The 23,002-nt window shown below is 45.0% G+C and overlaps 4 protein-coding genes across 4 annotated transcripts; 2 read left to right on the forward strand and 2 right to left on the reverse strand.

Moving 5' to 3' along the window:
- Positions 1 to 4,088: 4,088 nt before the first annotated feature.
- cldn5b (claudin 5b) lies at positions 4,089 to 5,212 on the forward strand. Its single transcript, XM_084036142.1, has one exon. It carries the CDS (start codon positions 4,215 to 4,217, stop codon positions 4,860 to 4,862), a length of 648 nt encoding a protein of 215 aa, XP_083892268.1. The 5' UTR covers positions 4,089 to 4,214; the 3' UTR covers positions 4,863 to 5,212.
- A 1,121-nt stretch (positions 5,213 to 6,333) lies between these two features.
- acads (acyl-CoA dehydrogenase short chain) lies at positions 6,334 to 12,390 on the reverse strand. The gene is made up of 10 exons (XM_084035620.1): positions 12,303 to 12,390; positions 10,744 to 10,904; positions 10,024 to 10,173; positions 9,826 to 9,937; positions 9,563 to 9,714; positions 9,307 to 9,477; positions 8,567 to 8,704; positions 8,346 to 8,441; positions 8,215 to 8,271; positions 6,334 to 8,136 (listed from the first exon to the last, which is right to left on the reverse strand). The coding sequence occupies exons 1-10, from the start codon at positions 12,328 to 12,330 to the stop codon at positions 7,984 to 7,986; spliced, it is 1,218 nt and encodes a 405-aa protein (XP_083891746.1). The 5' UTR covers positions 12,331 to 12,390; the 3' UTR covers positions 6,334 to 7,983.
- Positions 12,391 to 13,154: 764 nt separating this feature from the next.
- On the reverse strand, positions 13,155 to 16,603 carry crybb1 (crystallin, beta B1). The gene is made up of 6 exons (XM_084035378.1): positions 16,543 to 16,603; positions 16,142 to 16,285; positions 15,551 to 15,669; positions 15,260 to 15,392; positions 14,489 to 14,631; positions 13,155 to 13,540 (listed from the first exon to the last, which is right to left on the reverse strand). The coding sequence occupies exons 2-6, from the start codon at positions 16,262 to 16,264 to the stop codon at positions 13,363 to 13,365; spliced, it is 696 nt and encodes a 231-aa protein (XP_083891504.1). The 5' UTR covers positions 16,265 to 16,285; positions 16,543 to 16,603; the 3' UTR covers positions 13,155 to 13,362.
- Positions 16,604 to 20,740: 4,137 nt separating this feature from the next.
- cryba4 (crystallin, beta A4) lies at positions 20,741 to 22,475 on the forward strand. The gene is made up of 6 exons (XM_084035379.1): positions 20,741 to 20,765; positions 21,392 to 21,435; positions 21,562 to 21,680; positions 21,759 to 21,900; positions 21,992 to 22,134; positions 22,242 to 22,475. The coding sequence occupies exons 2-6, from the start codon at positions 21,397 to 21,399 to the stop codon at positions 22,387 to 22,389; spliced, it is 591 nt and encodes a 196-aa protein (XP_083891505.1). The 5' UTR covers positions 20,741 to 20,765; positions 21,392 to 21,396; the 3' UTR covers positions 22,390 to 22,475.
- Positions 22,476 to 23,002: the final 527 nt, after the last annotated feature.

Consider the following 23,002-nt stretch of genomic DNA (forward strand, 5'->3'; position numbering starts at 1 on the left):
TGGATAAAAACATAAAACGCTCCGTTTCCTGGCTGCAGGTTGTTGTGATCCTGAAACGGCAGCTGAAGCCCCACAGGATGACGGAGCTGGGATGACCGAGCCGTGGTGGAGGTCCATGAAAGCGTCACGTCCGCCGTTTGTCCTGACAGGTGGACTTCGTCATCGGGGGGACGAGGAGGCACGGAGGACATTAAAGACACTAAAGGGCCGGCTTTCTAGTGTTTCTACTGGACTTCCTCCAGTGACTCAGCAGCTCGTTAAGCCCTGATGATGATGATGATGATGATTCAAGTGAGTCACAGAAGGCGTCGTCCAGCGTTTATCATCACGCATCACTTTCTCTGTAAACATGCATCGTCTGCATACAGACTCACACTGCTGCACACGTCTCCTTACAGGAAGTGGTTTTGTCATCAACAGGAAACCAGTTTGGTCGTTATTTTATTAACGTGAATCTCATGTGAAACCTTTAACGTCTCCAGGAGCAACGGACGTGTTTGGATGGATCGATAATTGTGATTAAATATAGGAAATCAGCTGGAATTAAAGAAAGAAAGGATAACATCAGCATATTATCATTGGCACTTTGGGCTGCATCTTTGCATAAAATGTGTTAACGTATAGAAATAAACATTAAAAATATATGCTTTGACTTCTCCGTTCACCTTAGAAGTCGGTTGAGTTGTGACAGAAATACACAATCATGGTTAAGTCATAAAATAATAATAATAATAATTAGCGTTGGCGGTGTGTTGGAAGCGGCGTGAGCGTCACATTTGTGGAAACCAGAAGTGAAAGTGGTGATTCACGTCGCTGAATGACGACTCGGCAACTCAAACAATGAAGCGTTCCCTTTATGAGTCCCGAGTCCTGCGTCAGTGGGGTCCAAGCGGACCACGGGGGTCACCGACCCCGGCACATCAAACTTAACCATCGGCACATCTGCCAAACAGCGTCGCCGGACAAACGCACCGACCGGCCAAGGCCTCGCCACCAGCGCCAAACGGCTGCAGCAGGTGAAGCTTCGGGACGATGAAGGAGGAAAACCTGCAGCAGAACATTCCGGCAGGAACAATGGAGGGAAAAAATACGAGGCAGGACGTCCTGTCACAGGTCACATGATCTCAACCCTCCCACACACTGCCACACCGCTGTCAGTCAGCATCAACCACGGACCAACACCAGGACAGTACACCAGGACCACAACCAGTACACCAGGACCAAGACCAGGACCAACACCAGGACCAACACCAGGACAGTACACCAGGACCACAACCAGTACACCAGGACCAAGACCAGGACAGTACACCAGGAACACAACCAGTACACCAGGACCAAGACCAGGACCAACACCAGGACCACAACCAGTACACCAGGACCAAGACCAGGACCAACACCAGGACCAACACCAGAACCAACACCAGGACAGTACACCAGGACCACAACCAGTACACCAGGACCAAGACCAGGACAGTACACCAGGAACACAACCAGTACACCAGGACCAAGACCAGGACCAACACCAGGACCACAACCAGTACACCAGGACCAAAACCAGGACCACAACCAGTACACCAGTACACCAGGACCAAGACCAGGACCAACACCAGGACCACAACCAGTACACCAGGACCAAAACCTGGACCACAACCAGTACACCAGTACCAGAACCAACCCCAGAACCAGAACCAACACCAGGACCACAACCAGTACACCAGGACCAAGACAAGGACCACAACCAGTACACCAGGACCAACACCAGAACCAACCCCAGTACCAGAACCAACACCAACAGACTTTAGTGATAATTATATAATGTTCTGTTTGCAGAACTGAGAAAATAATCTCCATCTTAAATGTTGAACATTATTCAGATTCCACATTAATCTATAAACGTCAAATTAAACGTAGCGGAGCCAAAAACGTCTTCAGTTCCTCCGTTAATTACCGGGTTTTCAATGTAACTGTAAACATTCAGGAGGAAGCACCTGATCACACACACACACACACACACACAGCTGGTGTTTTTAACAACAACGCTATGCGACATCATCATTTCGCCCTCCGTCACGTGCACGCCCCTGCTGGTGCACGGTGGCTGGTCTAACGAGGTCTCCAGACGGAGAACCCGATTGTGTTTCTCTGCAGGAAGGTTGTTCGTCAGCGTGTTGACGTCCATGTTGGAGCCACAGCTGCCGCCTCCGGCCTCCAAACCACGATCTCAGATCTCAGTCGCAGATTTATAAAGTATCAAGTATGTAGTACTTTATACAAAACATAGTACACAATAGTAGTAAAGTATTTGCTACTTTATAAAGTCGCAAATTCGCTACTTTATAAAGTCGCAGATTTGCTAGCAACTTAGCCCAACTCGATCAATAAACAGCCATAAGATGACGATATAAAAAATAAAAAAAACGTGGGCCTGATACGCCGTCGGAGGTCCAGATTCAGGTCTACAGGGTTCTGGTTCATCTGCCCAATGAGGAGACTTCATGACTCAACGTGAGTCACGAAGCGTCCAGCGTTTATCGTCACGCATCACTTTCTCTGTAAACATGAACATCGTCTGCATACAGACTCACACTGCTGCACTCGTCTCCCGACAGGAAGTGGTTTTGTGGTCAACAGGAAACCAGTTTGGGTGGATTCAGGTCTCTCCCGGGTCCGAATGTGGAGGAGTCAAAACCCAAAAGATGATTCATGAAATACTTGGCTGGTGATTAGTTACGGTGGACACTTCCTGTCTATTAAGTGGGTGTGGTCATCACGTGTTTGGAACATAATATACATATATTTGTATATTTCTAGATATTGTATGGATAAATATGTATTTATTTATTTTAGGCCCCAGAATGCTTTGCACCTGGCGTGGCTCAGCATGTATCGAGTCCGCTTAAAGCAACAAAACACAAGAAGAGAGTTGAGTTTTCAACAACAACGCCATCGGAGCACAATGGAGTGAATCAACATGGCCGCCTCCCCACTTCCTGTGTGTGAGAGACAAAATAAAAACAGCTGACAACGTGCCGAAGACGACATCGGAGGGTGAAGCTCTGAATACAGGAACGTTATATTAATACAATATAATATATTCTATGTGAACGATCTCATAGATTTACTCATTAAAGTACATTAGAATACGTTTTTTTAACAAGCTATTGTGAAACGGTCACTAAATACATTTACTCACAACAAGTCGCAGTTTTAAGGTACTTGTACTTTGAATATTTTCCATTTTCTGCTACTTCTACTTACATCACAGTTAAATATTGTACTTTTTACTCTTAATTCTGCAACTTGAATTACTTTACAGATTCAGTAGAAATTCAGAAAATGTAATATTAAAGGAAAAGATAAAGCGTTATTGATCCTTTTATCAAGTCATTCAAATGATCTCCGCCTGCAACATTAAAGTGATGAATACAATAGCACTTCTACTTTTGTTACGTTTCTTGTGTGTTTTTCTGCTGGCTTCCTTTGTTCTGTTCTTTTGTTTGATTTGGGGTTTTTCAAAGTTTGAGCTCCTGGAAAAGTGCTGTATAAAACATGTATTATTATTTTTATTATTCAAGTACATTTTACACTGAGGTACTTTTACTGAAGTAAAGTAAGTCACAAAAAAAAAAACTTAAACAAAAAACGTGCTTAATTTCTATGTTCAGCTCATAAACTTGATAGAAAGACTTTCCCAGCTTCTTCTGGTTTAAATCATGTTTTCTTTAGAAGCTGCTGATGAATGATGGGACATGAACCGGAAATGGACGCAGGATGCGTCTTTATTCCCCTCAGACCAACCGGAAGTGACCGTATAATCTCCTCATCGCCACATTAAAACCTTCACGTCGTTGTGGGTTCAACTACAACTTTAAATGCCGCTTTACTTCCACTTCCTCCCCGGGGACGCGCAGCACACATCTGCTGCTCCAACACACACAGCGCCTTAAACGTGCACGCGCACTCGCAACTGAGATTGCTGTTGGTAGAGCCCGCCTCCTCATTGGCTGACACGAAGATGCCTTCAAGTGCTGATTGGCTCGAAAAGTTTTGGGGAAAAGGACGCGTCCCATAAATGAGAACCCTCGGAGCGCACGCTGTCAGTGACAGGAGCGCGCGCTGACAGCTGAGAGGAGGAGAAGAAGAAACAGAAGGAGAAGAAGGAAAAAAGGAGAAGAAGAAATAGAAAAAAGAAGAAGAAGCAGGAGAACCGCGCCATGCTCAGCGCCTGTCTGGAGTTCCTCGGCCTCGCGCTGTGCCTCGCGGGCTCGCTGCTCGTGATGGTCGCGTGCGGCCTCCCCATGTGGAAGGTGACGGCGTTCATCGACTCCAACATCGTGGTGGCGCAGACAATGTGGGACGGGCTGTGGATGTCCTGCGTGGTGCAGAGCACCGGCCAGATGCAGTGCAAGGTGCACGACTCGGTGCTGTCTCTGAGCCAGGACCTGCAGACGGCGCGCGCCCTCACCGTCGTGTCCGCGGTGCTCGCGGTCGTGGCGCTCGCGGTGACCGTGGCGGGCGCGCAGTGCACCAACTGCATCCGCGACGAGGCCGTGAAGGCGCGCGTGGTGAACGCGGGCGGCGTCATGTACATCGCGAGCGCGCTCTTCATGCTCGTGCCGCTCTGCTGGATGGCCAACAGCATCATCGTGGACTTCTATGACCCGCACGTGCCCGCGGCCAAGAAGCGCGAGATCGGCGCCGCCATCTACATCGGCTGGGCCGCGACCGCGCTGCTGCTGATCGGGGGCACGCTGCTCTGCTGCTCCCTGGCCCGGGGGGTCCGGGGCGCGTACCCGATCATGTACGCGCCCACCAAGACCATCACGTCCAACGGGGACTTCGACAAGAAGCTCTACGTGTGACTACATCCGGTCCTCGAGTCCCCAGCGCGGAGCTCATAGAGACGTTTTTTGTAATTGTTGCTCCTGATTGGGTGTGACGTCACCGGCGCCAATTAAGAACACTTGATATCAGAACCCTGGTTGCAGGCCTCTGTTTGGCTGAGCGGTTTTCATTGTTACTGTTTCCCTCCTCCCCCTCCCAGTGGACTGGTTTAGTGACCTGGTTCTGAGACCGGATCCTCTGTGGGATCTGGTCCAGACCAGTGAGCACCGATGTTGCGATTAAACGGGGTGGAGTTGCATTTGAATACATGTACAGTTTCTACTTCCTGTCTTTTGATACTTTTTCTAATAAAGACAAAAATAATCTACGTGTTTGTATGTAATTTAACGATGATTTTACTTTCATGGTCATGTGTTTTGTGTGCCTCATTAATTCTGCAAACTCATTAGCATAATATGTCCAACTGCAAGTTAGCCCCGCCCGCAAACGAAGCTAGTCAGAGTGGAGCTGAAGAACAACGGCATCACTATTCCTCAGCAGCAACAACTCCTGTTACCTGGTTACGGTGAGGGGGCGGGGCATAGCTGACCAACACAACAAGGTTTTTTGGGAGGGAGGGGCTTTCAGAGAGCTCGGAACCTGAAACACAAGTATGAATCAGAAAAGTGAAACATCATTGAACATCCAAGGAAATATATCATATACAGAGGTCAGAGTTATGAGGAGGGCAGAGGTCAGCCGTGAACAACATGTCATGTTCTTGCACGTGCACTTTGTTTGTGAAATTAAAAAAAAAGGAAAACAATCGAGAGCCACAAAATGACGTCAAATTAATCAGGACTCTGGTTCTCAGACCGCCGACAATGAACCAAGGTCATGATTAACACAATCGGCAGGAAGCTGGACCTGGATCTGCATCTGGATCTGGATCAGGATCAGTGGAGCAATCAGCGGCCTCACGTGGATAAACAAGAGGAGGAGGAGGAGGAGAGTGTGAACACCAACACAATCAGAAACAATAGACATGGAAGAACAACCAGAATTCAAACTAGGGAAAGTACAAAAAGTATTACCAACTAAGAGTACTTCAAAGTACTTATTCCCTGCTTAATTTAATTTATTAGTTGAGTGTATTGTATCACTTATTTACATGTATATAACCAAGTATGTATGTATATATATATATTTAGCACTTCTTATTGTACTTTACTCTATTGTATGTTATTGTTTTTATTTCTATTCTGTATTTATTTTTTATAAATGTTTTTTCTTTTATTTATTAATGTATTTATTTTCTCAGGTCCAATGTCAGGGAATACTTAAAGTGCTCATTTACACAGAAAACTTCCATAGTAAGGCTGTAAATAAACATGGGGATTATGATAATCTTGTTCAATAAAAGGAAAACCTACAACTATTTTAAACTTCCCTCATGAAAAATGTACTGAAATAACATTTATTTTAACGTTGAAATAAAATCCACAGTGATTAAATCCTGTAATCCTGTTTTTATTATCACCTCGCACAATAAATTACATTAAATATGTTAGTAGGTTATTGAGGCACAAGAGGTTCATTAGTGTGTTTTGCAAACGCAGTACAACCGTGTACATTCTGTGTACTCTGCAGTATTTCTGCTGCCTGTGTTTGAAGCAGAAGTGGGTCAAAGAGACATGAAGGCTCTCCGTCGCCCTCTGCTGGTCAAAACAGGTTCAGTTCACACAAACGGCAACAAGCTTCTTGGAAATAAAGTCAATCAGCAATTAAACTACTTATGAGTGGACTAACAAACGGAGAGGGGAGATTAACATGATCACCAGTCATTTTCAAAGCTGAAAAACTAGTCATGATGATTCTTTAGCAGCATCTTTGCAGTGATTTCTAAGCAGATTTATGGAGGTTTATTGATTACAAATAAACCTTTGAAGCCTTCAGATTTTCGTTTTATAGAAGCAAGATACTTAACTTTTGGATTTCCTTAGAAACTTTATATATCTAACAAAATATCTCCTTTTATTAGAAGTAGTTCTCCCGAGTGTGACGGTGTTTGAATAAGAGCCTTCTCCATGCTGCAGTACCACCATGAGCAGGGAGAGGGCGCTGTTGTACAAAACATAAACGTTTTTTATTGTGATCTGGCCGCAAATATGAATTTAAAGTCCCAGTAGGCAAGTCCGGCGGATGGAGGGCACTGTCAGATTTTGAATGTTTACAACTCTCACGCTCCTCCCCCACGACCACCGAGCTCCTCCCCCACGACCTCCTTTTCCCCCCCCATTCTTTTCCACCGGTGTTTTCTTTTCCTTGGTTGTTTTGGACCTCCTCGTTTCGTTTTTTAACCGAGGAATTTGAAGCTTGTGGCTACTTCCCTCCGCCTCCCCCCTGTGATAGTGGAACGACCCGAGGAGGGAGGGGCTTTGTGTGTGCACGGAAACAGCCCTGCATGCTGATTGGACAGCATGATCCGGGCTTTGTTGATATTTTGCAAAACAAACAGGCTCTACGTGCACATAGAGGCACGCTCCTTTTTCTAAAACCGGATGATTTATGTTGTTCTATCGGAGCGTAGTGTCGGCTTCAGTGAATATGATCAAAAAAATGTTGCCGACTGGGACTTTAATGAAAAAAAAAAGCATAAAAACTCAAATATAGGGGACATCAGATAACTGCACGCCACATACATTTTAATGTAATATTGTTTTTAATTAATATTAAAAAAGTTCATTTGGATTATTGTCCATCTTGTGTTTCTACTTTAGCAAACCGGATTACTGATACAGAACTAAAGAAAAAGAGGCAACGTGGAGGATCAGTGTCCTTGTTTAACGCTGGAAGGCGAGTGCACTTAGTCAGAGGACGGACCACCGTACGAAGGATAAATGAATCGGCCGACAGAACCGATTCCTGTGGAGACGAGTTGAGTTTCACTTCTTTTCAATATCATTTAGAGAGCTTTAAAGCAGCGACGTCATCCCCAGGTTGGAAGTTATTCATCCGACAGCGTGAAAGATTCATTCCTTTAGTCTTAAGAAGCCGATAAAAGTGGCAGCTCCTCCTGCTGGCTCTTCTCTGTCTCTACAGGTGAGGTGGACTTATCTGACTCCAGGTCTGTTCATATGTCCACGTGGTGCCGGCGGTCTAGGACTGGTACTCCTTCAGTAGCTGGCCGGCGATGACGAGTCTCTGGATCTCGCTGGTTCCCTCGTAGATCTCCGTGATGCGGGCGTCGCGGTAGTGCCTCTCGGCGGGCATGTCGGCCACGTAGCCCATCCCCCCCAGGACCTGGATCGCCTGGGTTTAAACAGCACACACATTATTTCAGTGTCATCCTGCTCCTTCTTAACGCTCCGTTAAATGTCGGTTTCTTACCTGATGGGAGCAGAACGTGGCGGCTTCGGACGCGGCAAGTTTGGCCATGGCGGCTTCCTGCAGGAGAACACACGGCGGGTTGATGAGCGTCACTGCAGACGGGAAGTTATAAACAAAGAAGGGACGCGTACCTTGGTGAAAGGCTTCTTTGAGTCTCGAAGAAGTGCAGCCTTCCAGGTGAGCAGACGGGCGCTCTCCACCGCCAACGCCATGTCAGCCAGCTTGAACTACACAGCGTGGAAAACACCAAAGAATATTCAGTTTCCAGCTTTTATTCTGACATCTTCAGGTAACTTTTATTCTGAAGCCTTTCAGGCCCACGTGGTTTCAGTCTGACCCCGGGTCAGCTCACCTGTATGGCCTGCAGCTTGCTGATCGGCGACCCGAAGGCGGTGCGTTTGTGTGCGTAGTCGGCGGCGCAGTCCAGCGACGCCTGGGCGATGCCGAGAGCCTGAGCGGCGACGCCGATGCGGCCGCTGTCCAGGGTTTGCTGCGTCAGAGTAATCAGATTACTTCAGAGATTTCAATGTTTTCAGGCCGAGGACCCCCAAGGCCTATAGAGACCTAGTGGAGGGACCCCCAAGTCCTATAGAGACCTGGTGGAGGGACCCCCAAGGCCTATAGAGACCCGGTGGAGGGACCCCCAAGGCCTATAGAGACCCGGTGGAGGGACCCCCAAGGCCCATAGAGACCCGGTGGAGGGACTTTACTTTATTAAATGTGTATTACATCTATGCCTATTCTATTTAGCTGGTAAAAGTATTACTTCTTCTCCACATTATATTGTGACTGTTTTGTCGTGTTCTTCTGTTGACTGATTTAATTCACTACAGGCCCAAAGTGTGTTGTTGTTGTCGACCTGCTTCACCTCCAGCAAACACAAAGACACAATGCTGGCACCGTTACTGCTTTATGTGGTTAAGGCTGATTGGGCGGTTAAACAGGAAATAAAGAGTCACCTAAAACCGTCAACAGGTGGACTCGATATTCAGGAAGTCATACCAGCGGAGGTGTTTCATTGAGACGGTCTTTAGTGGGATTCAGCTCTTATTTTGAAATCTCTAACAGAGGCCTGTGTTGAAACATAAGTACCATGGCGATCTTGAAGCCGGCGCCCCGAGGTCCCAGCATGTTGCCCAGCGGGATCCTGCAGTCCTCCAGGATGATGTTGGCGGTGGACGAGGCCTTGATGCCCAGCTTGTCCTCCTTCTTCCCCAGAGAGAGACCCGGGTGTGGCATCGGGATCAGGAAGGCACTGATGCCCTGCAGACCCCGAAGACCACAAGCAAGTTAGGGAGAAACAAAACGCAACAGAACCTCTAAACAAAAGAAAAGTGCTGAGTCATGCCTTGTGTTTGAGCTTCTTGTCGGTGGTGGCGAAGACGACGGTGGCGGAGGCGTCCCAGCTGTTGGTGATCCAGGCTTTGGTGCCGTTCAGGACCCACTCGTCTCCGTCCTGGAGGGCCATCGTGGAGGCTGCACCCGCATCGCTGCCGTTACCTGGAGGTCAGAGAAATCAGAGACCTGGTGGAGGGACCCCCAAGGCCTATAGAGACCCGGTGGAGGGACCCCCAAGGCCTCATCATCATCATCATCTGTAGTCATGGTTACCTGGCTCGCTGAGGGCGAAGCAGCCCACCTTCTCTCCGGTGGTAAACGGTGTGATCCACTCCTGTTTCTGCTCTTCGGTTCCATTCTTCAGGATCGGACCGATGTACAGAGACTGGGACCAGAACCAGACAGAGACCCCCCCATCAGGTGAATAAACCCCCCAAAGAGCAGCAGTGAACATGTCCAGACTCTACTCACGTTGTTCACAGACACCACCACGCCAGTGCTGGCACAGCCTCGGCTGATCTCCTCCATAGCCAGACTGTAGGCCAGGTAGTCCATCCCGGCACCACCCAGCTCCTCCGGGACCTCCATGGCCATCACCCCCATCGCCCCCAAATCCTGAATCTGGACCAGCACGGACAGTAATGACTTCTTAAACCTGCAGACACTGATTGTTGTTTTTAAGTTGATACGTTGAGCAACCAGTTTCTTTTAGCTCCGTTTTTGGTCTCCTCCTCCAATTTCTGAGCGAAATATGTCTCTTTATCTGCTTTTTGCAGCGATATGTTCACTAGATGGTCTTTAAATGCTGAGCAGGTACTTTAGAACAGATCTAAAAAATATAGAAATCATTCAAATAGATTTTAAAGGTAAAAAACAACAAAAACAAGATAGCCCATAATAACAGAAAACAAATGAACATACATTTGTTTAAAAAAATCCTATTCTTGTACAGGAACTTTACATCAAACAAATCATCAGGAAATCTCGGCAAGAGCCTTTTGATTTTCTGAAAGAGAAGCGAAAGTTTCCAACCCTGTCGCCAGAAAGGTTAAAGTTTAACAACAAGCAGCTTTTCTAAACCATTCCCTCTCATAAAACATCTCATCTGTTCATTCTGAATTCGACAATAAAAACGGTTTTAAACTTCAACCCCATGAATCTCTATAAAAGCAGCCGTGTGAGCTCTCTGACCTGTTTGGCTGGGTAGGCATGCTCCCGGTCCAGCCTCCCGGCGATGGGGATCAGCTCTCTGTCGGCGAAGTCTCTGCAGGTCTGTCTCAGGAGCTGATGGGTGTCCGGTAACTCCGCTAGCTGGGAGAAACTGCGACAGCCGCTGAGACACAAGCCGAGAGCTGAGGGACGGAAAAATAAAAATACAAGAGCTCACCGCGGAGCCGTCGATGTTCAGATATCACATGTGGGGTTCCGCAAGGATATTCCATGTATATAAATTATATGGGTCATTCCGTGCCAATGTACATGACACCTCTCAGATTTTGCTGAAAAGCGGTGAAAATATGCCATATGTTACCAAACGAGGGAATCTGAAGTTTCAGGTCAATATCTCAAATGGTTTGCCCGTGGCGTCCATTTGAATTTCAAGTGCCACACCCCTTTTTGACACATTGGAATTTCGCATTTCATTTGTTGGCATTTTTGGAGGCCCATAACTTCTGTTCTAATAGTGATAGAAGGCTGAAAATTGCTCTGTTAGTTCAAGGGGTGTGGCACTTGAAATTCAAATGGACGCCACGGGCAAACCGTTTGAGATATTGACCTGAAACTTCAGATTCCCTCGTTTGGTAACATATGGCCTATTTTCACCGCTTTTCAGCAAAATCTGAGAGGTGTCATTTTGGATTTTGGCTGTTTTCACATGGAATGACCCATATGACAGCCTTTTGAAAACACTCTTAGTAACGAATTACAAAGTGAATGACACACATTCAGTACATGATGATACTGGTTTTACAATCAAAAATGAACTCAGTACTGAAGTAGAATTTTCAGGTATCTGTACTTTACTTTACTCCCTACATATTAAAACAAATATCTGTACTTTCTACTCCTCACATTTTCAAAACAGACTTGATACTTAAGTTTTAATGCATTAATAAGAGGAGATATTCAACCAGTAGCAATGTCCTTCATACGACTGATACGAGTACTTTTACTTTCTGCTTTGGGTACTTTTCAGAGCCTGTACTTCTTCACTTTTACTCGAGTAAGGAAGTAGAATCATCAAAAGGAAATACTACTGATTCTAAATGAAAGTTTTACCGGATAACCACAACCTTTGAACTCTAGGCTTGTTACGTCATACTTGTGTTAGCCACCATAACCATCGAGCTATTTATTTGCTTGACTTTCCTGACGGTCACCTGTTCTCCCTAGACTTTCCGGGGGTCTTTGAAGGCAGCACCGGGCTCTCCGTTTGCTCTGCTATTTGGGTGAAAGGTTATCATCTCGCCGGCAAGCTAGCAGCTGTAATTATCCGAGGGGTTAACTACCAGTTAGCCCATCTTCTGTCAGAACGTCAATGTGTGCATTAGCAACATGCTAACAGTTTACTGTTTACTGGGAAGGTGAGACACCGGTGTTTGTAGCTTATAGACAGCTAGCCATGCTAACTGGGATTGAGTCGCTCCATGGTGTTTCCGGTAGCCGTGAAGCTAACGCATGCTAACGTAGCTAACCCTAACGTTGTCTTCACCGAACAAAGTAACGCGTCTTATTATAACAATACTCACCTTTCTTCGCTTTGAGCAGCGCAGCCATGACCGACTCCTTCCTCCTCAACGTCTGTGTATATGTATCCCTGACTGCAGACCCGCAGACCTCAATGTGGGCGGAGTTAAACGTTTAACCCCGCCCACGGCCCAACTCATTTAATACGGTGTCCGAGGAAGGACAAGAAGTGATACGCATAATATTAATACAGTAAGTGTGTATTTTTAAACATAATGCAATAATACGTGCAATATACATTTTAATTACTTTTTAATATCATAATCATTACAGACTCAGTTACTGTGACCCCTAGTGTTTACTTTTGGTATCACTTCTATAAACAAAATAACAGGTATTTGTTAAGTTGTGTGTTTAGCTGTACTTTTACTTCAGTAGAAGCTCTGAGGAGATTCTTCTTCCACCACCGTCTAGGTATATTTCTATTGTTACTTTATTGAAATTACTTCTATGTTTTATTCTTCTCCTATACATTGATTTAATGTGTCATGTCATAACGTATATTCTATATTTATACACTATATATATATATATATATATATATATATATATATATATATATATATATATATATATATATAAACTGTATCTTTAATTAAATAATTGGGCCATATATGATACTGTACATCTATTTATATTTAATTAACCACTATTATCTATTATTAGTAACCCCTTTCAATAAAAATAAAGTTGTTTTAGTTAAAATACCACAGTAATATATATTTTTTAAATCCCAATTATAATGTAAAAATAGCAGCAGCAGCAGCACACACAGGCACTGAGCTCTTATCCAACATTAGAGACATTGGTGTAGGAGGAATAAAGGTAATCCAGCCAGGGAGGGTTCAGGTTTTTCACAACATGTTTATTGTTTTAGCACCATAAAAAGTCAGTGAATGTCGTCCCGTGTATTTGTTCGTGTTCTGTCTTTCCTTCGGGATGGAGCGATGATGGTGGTGGAGGTTTGAGGGAAGGGTTGGAGAAGAGGGAGGGGGTGTGGAGAAATAAAAAGCTGCGAGGGCTGCGTGGCTACGGCAGCACCCGACGGCCGGCGGGCGGCATTCACTTGCTGGCGGAGGTGAAGGTGAAGCAGCCTCTCTGGTGGAACTGCATGTCCCTGATGCGACGCATGGACTGGATCTGGGGCTGGAAGGCACAGAAGTCGTTGTAGTGTCTGTAGTCGCCGCACTCGAACAGGTACTGGTAGCCTCTGTATCCGGGGTACTGGTAACCCACCCACCTGGAGGGGAGAGAAGGGGGGGGGCAGTCAGCACCAGGATCACCAAAAACCTCAAGACTAAACTGTCTGCATGTTCAGATTTACTTTATAAACGAGGTTACAGCTGCACACCAGGGGGTGTAGTTCTAGTTCACATCTATGAGATTCCAGATGTCCCTTAAGAGGTTCTCATGGTCCCTCCGAAGGTTTGAGGAGCCTAATGGTTCTAGTGATTGTTGTGGAGGACCTAGAAGTCCATTAGGAAGCCCTATTGGACCACTAGTAGTCCGTTAGGAGGCCTTCAAAGGTCTTTGCGTCTTATAGGAGCTTCTCCAGTCATTGGGGAAGTTCTAATGACCCTTTTCCAGGTTCTAGGGGCCATTTAAGAGAGTCTAGTTGTCACTGAGAAGGTTCTAGTGGTCCTTAAGAAGGTTTAGTGGTTATCGATGAGGTTCTAGAGATTATTGAGGAGGTTCTAGTGGTCCATATGGATGTTCTAGTAGCCGGTTAGGTGGTGCTAAAGGTTCTATTGACACTAGGGAGGTTCCTATGGTAGTTTAGGAGGTTCTATGTGTCATTTAAGATATTCTAGTTATCACTGATAAGGTTCTAGTGGTCATTAAGGAGGTCCTCAGGGTCTTTAAGTGGTTCTGGTGGCCATTGAGGCTGTCTTAGTGGACCTTTGGGACCTTTTAGGGACCATCTAGGTGACTGAAAACCAGCACCATCTTCCAAAACAGCCTGAGCTCCACACATTGAGAGAATCTATTACACTGGAAGTCATTAAAAACATCTAAAAATAAATGTTTGTCGGTCAGCGTTGAGCCTTGTGACAGCGTTTCATCGACTTCTCGTGAACAACAAGTGATTGTGGAGGATCTCTGGAGGCCTGCAGCTTCCTCTCTGGCCAAGACCAGAACTCTAACAGAGCCTCCACAGAGGCCTGGTATGGGGATCAGGTCTACTCACGCTCCTCCGGGGACCCTCACGCTGCCCACTCGGTCACAGAAGCCGTGCGCCCAGAGGGTGGGCACGTCATCCTCCTGGATCTCCATCTTGTTGCCCTTGAAGTCGGAGAGCTCGTACAGGCAGATCTTGTGCTCCATGCTGTCCTGCAGGGGGCGACGTTCACACTGTGTTAGGCCTCGGGCTCTACAGGACCTTGCTCTGTTTGTTTGACTATTATGAACTGTGTGCTCTAGAACATGTTTTCTTGTGTTTTTATTGTGTATAATTCAATATCTGTTTAAATGTGTGTATAATAAATAATATATATTCTTTTTTCATGCGCTTTGCGTTAGAAATTGAATTTCCTTTCTGCTGTTAATGTAAAGCACTTTGTTTAAAAATGTGCTTTGTAAATAAAGTTTTATTATTTTCATTATAAATAGCAAAAGAAAAGCAACAATAATTGGTGAAACAATTTATCAATTAACAGATTAATCCATAGACAGAAAATTAGTCATTTTGATAATCTGTTAATAATATTGCTGTTATTACTTAATATCACATTAATATGAACTTTATTATCTTTAAATTTTGGACTGTTGACTGTTCAGACACACATCCTCTAAGATATACTATTTAAATATTACATACTTATAGCGATGTAGATCTCTGGTGTTAAATAAGAATTCAGTCTTTTCTGGGTTTGTTTTGTGTGATTATTCGTATTAACAGCGTAGCATCTGTGTAGGATATAGTTGTATAAATAAAAATTGTGAGTATTGTTGCTGTTACCATGCGGACGGGCCTGAGGGACATGAGGCAGTCGCTGCGGTAGGAGTTGCTCCAGGTGTCCCAGCGAGGATACTCGCCCTTCTCCAGGATGAACATCTCCCCACGGAAGTTAGTCTGCTCAAAGGCAACAAAGCTGGAGGAGGGGGTCGGCCGGGCACAGGGGGGGCACAGGGGTGGAGAGGACAGGAGAGACGAGTTAGAGGGGGAGCCACGCTCACATACATACATACATACACATATATAATAATAATAATAATAATAATAATATACAGAGTGTGTGTGTCCACTTACGGGCCGCACTCCACAATGATACTACGCACTCTATCCATGCCACGGTCACACACGTTCATACACTCATTCTGGACCTCGATCATCCGGCCCTGGAAGTTCTCCTGGTCGAACATCATGATCTGGAAGAGACCACAAGTTAGACCGTCGCCACGGCAACGTCAACGCCACAGATGGATGCTCCTCGCTCGGAGTCCCAGAGGAAGAACCCCACAACAACATTGGACTCCCTAAATATTCTGTCAAAAACTTCGAATTTTGAATTATGGGAAATAGATTTACATTGATGCAACTTTATACAAAAAATAAATCTACTTTCTTACATTTATTTGACGTTTATAAAGTAGTTTAAGCATTAAATGCTGCACATATATTAATGCAACAATAATAAAATAATAGTGTTTATTTGCAGAAGTGATGCTGCAACTGTACTTCTGTCTGTTAAATCCACTTTATTAATTAATTTGCATTAATTTAAAAAAAAAATAAGTGTATTAAGTGTAAAGCATCACAAACTCTTAAAAACCAGATCAAATCAGAGCCGTGTCTCTGTAAAGTATCCGTACTGTCCCTTTAAAGGAAAACTGGACTCACTCTGTAGGATCCCATGCCGGGCTCTCCGGTCTTGGTGGCCTTGCTGGAGGCGGCAGGGGCTGGGGCTCCCTTGTCCTTGGCGTCGGTGCCCTGGCTGGAGGCGGACTTGGCGGTCTGAGACATGGTGAGGGGCTTCAGGAGAGTCTGGGTGAGAGGAAGACAGGAGGGAGAGGGTGAGACAGATAGAGAGGTGTCGATGGCCGTGACAGTGGAAGGTGTGAACGTGGATCGGAGGGGTCGGTTGGTTTATGGGAATTCTGCTGTTTGTGTGGGAGGCTCATTTGGGGCCTTTACCCCCCCAGACCACCACCAGGCTGAGGGTGGTCTCCCCCGGGTGAGGCGGTGGTGGTGGTGGTCCCCCCTGCACCCTGCTGATGGGTGCATGTGTCTGTGTGTCTTACCTGCGTGAGTTTAGCTTGCAGTGCCGTGTGTGGGAGGCTGGCTCGTGCTGGTGCCTTCAACGCTCGACCCGAGCTTTTATACTCTGGCAAAGGCCGAGCGTGGAGGCTCGCGGCACAAAGGAAAGCCCCTCGTCATCACAGTCGGCCCGTGCCAAAGCCACCGGGTCATTGCATAGCCTGGAAACGCCGCCGGCCCCTTTCTGGCCCTATCCCGTAAGCATTTTAACCATCAAAGGAAACCACTGACGCTGGCGTTTTCAGCCCCTAGCTGGGAGCTGTAGTGGCCCCCGTAGAGAAGCAGGAATGCAAAGGGTTCAGAGGGCACAAAGAGCTGATCCATGGTCTGTATCCACACACCTACAAGGGGGGGCAACCGTGGAGATAGATTGAAAAACCAAACTACTTCCACGTCTGAAACAGGACACTTCAACAGGACACTTCAACAGGACACTTCAACAGGACACTTGGTGGTTCTGAGGAAGGAAACGTGATGTAGGAAACTCACCTGTTGGTCTCGTCCACGACAGTAAAACAAGTTTAAATGTGTGAAATAAAACACGAAAAAGGTTTGATTTCTGTGAGTTTTAGCTGCTTAAGTTTGCTTTCTTTCCCCTGGTTACAGGTCCGTGTGTTAGCTGCAGTTAGCCTAGCTTAGCATTAGACCAGGAAGCAGAGAAAACAGCTATCCTGGTTCCCTTCAACATTAAAGATAAACACACCTAGAAACACCTGTAAAAAAACATGACAAAGGTTTTTTTTCTGTGAGTGTTAGCTGCTTAACGCTTTCTTTCTGCTGGTAAGAGGTCTCTTTGTTAGCTGCAGTTAGCCTAGCGTAGCATAAATCCAGGAAGCAAGGGGGAAACAGCTAGCCTGGCTCTGTACAACTTTAAAGACTTAAGAACACACCTAGCAACACCTGTAAATTGTTCGGCTTGCTGGTGTTAGCGATGCAGGGCTACTTAGCTCGGTGAGCTAACCGCTACCATGCTAGCCTGCCAGGAACATGCAACATCCCGCTGAGCTTCTCTCTATTTTCTTTGTTTTTACAGAATTGAACATAAAAATAATTGAAGAGTTTATAACTGGAGGGGAAAAAAGCTTAATGGCCCTGTTCCATTTAGGTGGATCAGGACTCTGGTACGGTGCTCGCTGGCTCACCGGAATGACCGTTACCATAGAAACAGATCAGCAGTGGAATCAACATTGTTTCCAGTAGTCATTTCACAAAAGACACTTGTGATGGTTAATTAGCTGTTGGTGACAACACACGTCAATGGGGCCAAAAATTATCGCATTGATATCGCTAGTAAGCTAGGTAGGTAGCTAGTTAGTTAGGTAGCTAGGTAGCTAGTTAGGTAGGTAGCCAATTAGGTAGGTAGCCAGTTAGGTAGGTAGCGAGGTAGCTAGTTAGGTAGGTAGCTAGTTAGGTAGGAAGCGAGGTAGCCAATTAGGTAGGTAGCCAGTTAGGTAGGTAGCGAGGTAGCTAGTTAGGTAGGTAGCTAGTTAGGTAGGTAGCTAGTAAGCTAATTAGCTAGGTATTGTGTCCTTTGGAGAGAAGTGAGGCGGAGGGACCGTTAGCGCCTTCGCTGTGTCTGCTGCTCGGCTCATTGTCTGTAACCAGTGTAGCATTAAAGAATGGTGGAATCAGCAAGCTAGCTAACTAGCTAACACAATTTTAATGATTTAGTTTGCCTCATTATGTTTCATAACGTTAGTAATTCACTGAGTTGTTACTGGAAAACATGAAAATGGCCGCCGCTCCGATGATCCGGCTACGTCGATTTGAAAAGGAATGTCCGTTCTATTTCTATGACTCTGTTTGCTGTCTATCTGTGAATTAGCTTTGTGGACTCTTCTGCTCCCTCAAAGCAACAGCAGACTCACTCCATCCTCGTCGGTCTGAGAGGGGAAATAAAGGTTAGCGTTGACCATGATGATTATGGGATTACGTCCCAGATTATGTCGGGATTACATCACCTCAACTGTGATTATTCCCACTTTGGAAGCAGATTAGATTAAACTGAACGTGATATGTGCAGATTAGGTGTTAACTAATCCCGCCGTGTAATCGGTGTGGCTGGAAATCAAACCATAATACTTCTTTTGGTGAAGCATCAGAAAATAATTTATTCCATTTTGAACATTTATAGTAGAAGGACAGTGATATTAAATATTTTGTTATTATCTGTAAATCCCACAAATAGCCTTAAAATCAATCGGTCCGTCTCTTAATGTCGTCTAACTTCCTGTCTGGGGCTCAAAGGAAAAGGCTTCCTCCAAAATATATAGTTTTAAAATTTTACAAAAGGCTAATGGGACTTGTAGTTTTCAGCAAACAGGAGTTATAAATTGTTTGTTTGGGACTATGTTCTGCTGCGGATTAATACACGTTTGGGGCTCTAGTTAATATTTAGAGATCATTAAAGTGTTTTTAATACTTTTTTTGGACATCAGTGGATCTTTATGGTAATAATCATACAACTACTACTTGTTCTTTTAAAAAGACAAATATTTTTTATCAAGAAAACAGGAGGAAATGGTGCATTTATTTGGGACTATTTTCATCAGCGGATTAATCCACATTTGGTGCTCTAATTAGTTGTGATGCGTTTCGATGGAGTGTTTTGGCTCAGAGGAAGAAGAACAACACATAGACTAGAATCATTTTTATATTTCTCAACATTAAGTCATATTAAGGTTTAATAAAAATTAGGCTTTGAAACCTCTTGACCCCGTGACCTTTGGAGCAACTTCCTACTTATTGATTTGTGACTCTCAGCAATCAGCAGCCTCTCAGTCTCCTCTGATGACATCACTTCCTCTTACATCACTTGTGAGACACAAAACCTGATGTTTCTAGTTGATTCTGATTTTTAAAAAAGCTTTCTGACCTTTTGACCTTTCTGACCCTCAGCTGTCAGTCAGCTGTTTAACTCTCCCGTCAGGCTCATCAATACATCTTGGTATTGATCTCCACTCTCTTTTAAATCACCCAGAATCACAAGAAATCCCCAATCAGCGTTTCAACAACTTCTCAGGGAGAAATAATCCGTCTCACCAAAGAAGATTTGACTATTAATTTAAAGGTCAATAATGTTATGAAGTATTCCACTCGTCATAGAAGAAGTACTTTCACCTTTTTAGTGTAGAAATACTCAACTACACATAAATGTCCTGCATTCAGAATTTCACTGAAGAACAAATACAAAAATAAGAAATGGTCCATTCAGAATCATAGATATTATATTTTGGGATTATAATTATTGATGTATTAATACGTGCATTACTTTAATGTTGCAGTTTTTTAACTTTACATACTTTTACTTAGTCTTTTCTTAAGCTATGATATGACATTTTTTATACTAGATATTTTATATTTTGTATTAATAATCTGAATCTGTAAAGTAAATAAAGTCTGCAGTAAAAAGAATACATTTCCTGAGATGGAGTATTAATATGAAGTAGCATAAAATGGAAGTACTCAAGCAAAGTACCTCAAATGCTGTACTTAAGTAGAGAATTGGAGTATAAGTACCTTATTATCTAGAAGAGATATAAATAATACATTTAACATCACAGGAAATGAAGCCGGTTTTATATTTTTGAATGTCAACAAGGTATTTGATATTATAGTTTTTAAAAACTTTTCCTATAAACTGCAAAGAAGCATGTGAATGTAGTAAATAAAGTCATTATGTATTTGTTTATTTATATTTGTGTTAATGATGTGAATCAGTAAACTCTGCAGTGAAACGTTCCCTCTCAGATGTAGTAGAAATATACCTCAAAGTTGTACTTTAGTACTGGACTGAAGTCTGTCTCCCTGCATGACTCGTCTGTCTCCCTGCCTGACCCGTCTGTCTCCCTACCCGACCCGTCTGTCTCCCTACCCGACCCGTCTGTCTCCCTGCCTGACCCGTCTGTCTCACTACCTGACCCATCTGTCTCCCTACCTGACCCATCTGTCTCCCTGCCTGACTCGTCTGTCTCCCCGTGTGTCCACGTCTGAACGCCGTGACAATGTGGCGTCTGCACTTCTGCCACGTCCACAGATTAGCCGCCACGCTTCTCTTTGTCGGGGGGGCAACAAAGAGAGGAAGCCCCTCCCCCCTGCTGAGCCGGGGCTTTCAGCATGGCCTCCTGCCAGGGGAGGCTTTAAAAGGGTGGGGGCGCGAGCCTCCTCTCATTCTCACGGCAGGACATCCCCAGGGCATCAAAGCAAGGTGAGTCCAGCAGCACCAACAGGGGCTCAGCATCCACTCACACAGACCCCCAAACACCGGGTCCAGAGACCAGGGGTCCAGAGACCAAACACCGGGGTCCAGAGACTGTCAGTTGATAAACATTGTGATGGTGGAGAATCAGCAGGAAACCGATAGAAGTCTGATATCTAGACTTTACTCACTTCTAGCAGGAGGGTTCTAGCAGGAGGGTCGTTCAAAGACCCACGATGGAGAACAGGAATGTCAGACATTCACACTAAATACACATTGTCGTACTACATGGAACCGATCTCGCTATATACAGCATCTATATGTCTCTTTTTATGTGTTTTATTCTTTCATGTTACTAAACTAAGCTGGAGAACCAGTAGAGAAGCTCTAGAAGGAACCATATGGGGGCTCAAAGCCGACTTTGTGTGCATCTCAAAGAACCACGGAGGATTTCTTTTGCCCAAAAGAACCAGAAGTTGTCCATAAAAGATGGAATGTTATTAGATGTGAACATCAGTGGATTTAAACTGAAACCCAGCTTCTAAAGACCTCAAAGAGCTGATGGACTGTAAACCCTGGACTTGTGTTCAGCAGCGCGTCGTCTGCATAGAATAACGTTCTTTTCTTCCTTCCAGACAAAATGACTCATCACTGCACCAAGTTCTCCGGCCACTGGAAGGTGAGTTATATCGCCTTTCTTCCACTTCTACCCCAGTAAAGAGGGAGAATCAGTACTTCTATGTGTACTTGTACATGAGTAGAGGACGTCTGTACTCCTGTTAAAGTGCGTGTTTTCCTCCTGCAGATCATCGTCTTCGACGAGGAGTGCTTCCAGGGTCGCCGCCACGAGTTCACCTCCGAGTGCTGCAATGTGATGGAGTTCGGCTTCGAGACCGTGCGCTCCCTGCGGGTGGAGAGTGGAGCGTGAGTCCCCTCACACCCATTCAACATGCTATAACATATATAGAATATACATAATAACGTAAAGGTGTGTGTCCACAGCTGGGTGGGCTACGAGCACGCGTCCTACCAGGGGCAGCAGTTCGTCCTGGAGAGGGGCGAGTACCCCCAGTGCGACGCCTTCGGGGGCAGCAACGCCTACCACATCGAGAGGATGACCTCCTTCAGACCCATCGCCTGTGCTGTGAGTTCAACCCACTCCAAGTTAACAGATTCTAGTGGAGAAAACACAAAACAGCCCTGAAGCATGGTTTGTCCCCCGCTGTGTCCCACAGAACCACAGAGAGTGTCGTATGACCATCTTCGAGCGTGAGAACTTCCTGGGCCGTAAGGGCGAGCTCAGCGACGACTACCCCTCCCTCCAGGCCATGGGCTGGTGCAACAACGAGGTCGGCTCCCTCAGGATCCAGTCTGGAGCGTGAGTGTCCACATCTTGTGCCCTGCAGCTTCTTTTTTCTTTAAATAATCCCGGTTTCACAACAACATCTCTTGCAACATGTCTCGTGTGCTTCCTCCCTCCCACAGCTTCGTGTGCTACCAGTACCCCGGTTACCGTGGATACCAGTATATCATGGAGTGTGATCGTCACTGTGGGGAGTTCAAACACTTCAGGGAGTTCGGCTCCCACTGCCAGACCCCTCAGATCCAGTCCATCCGCCGCATTCAGCAGTAACAGCACCTCCACCCGACAGCCGACCCCTCTCCCAAGTGACCCCTGACCTTTGACCCCCAATAATGCTGAATAAACTGTCTTTCTTAACCCTAACTGGCTTCGTCCGATGTCTCTTCTTGTCTCAGAGATGGTTTACAAACACATTTATTCTGAATTCACATGATGGTTTTACTATCGCTGGTTGTCAATACCACAAATATAATATTTAAAAAGTAATATTAAATTTAAGAGCTGAAACGATGAGTCGACTGACTGGAAATGTACATGTAATCATCTAAAATTAACTCTAAATAACATGTAAAGAATAGTAGAATTAATACAAATTAGTACATTTAACAGCTGAAATGACGAGTCAACTGACTGAAAATGAACCAGTAAAAGTTTTAAATTATTTTTTAATTACAAGTAAAATATACTATAATAAAATATGTGAATAGTAACATATGTTGTTAAACTTAAGAGCTGAAACTACGGGTCGAGTCGTTTTAAATTAAAATTATCCAGCAAAAAGGATAGGGCTCTCAAATGTATGGGCAAAGTAAATATATTCATGTAGCACATTTAATATGGAAAAACTATATGACGAACGGTAAGAACAATAAAAATAAATAAA

This window comes from Eutrigla gurnardus (genome assembly GCF_963514095.1).
Source record: "Eutrigla gurnardus genome assembly, chromosome: 19".
NCBI classification, from domain to species: domain Eukaryota; kingdom Metazoa; phylum Chordata; class Actinopteri; order Perciformes; family Triglidae; genus Eutrigla; species Eutrigla gurnardus.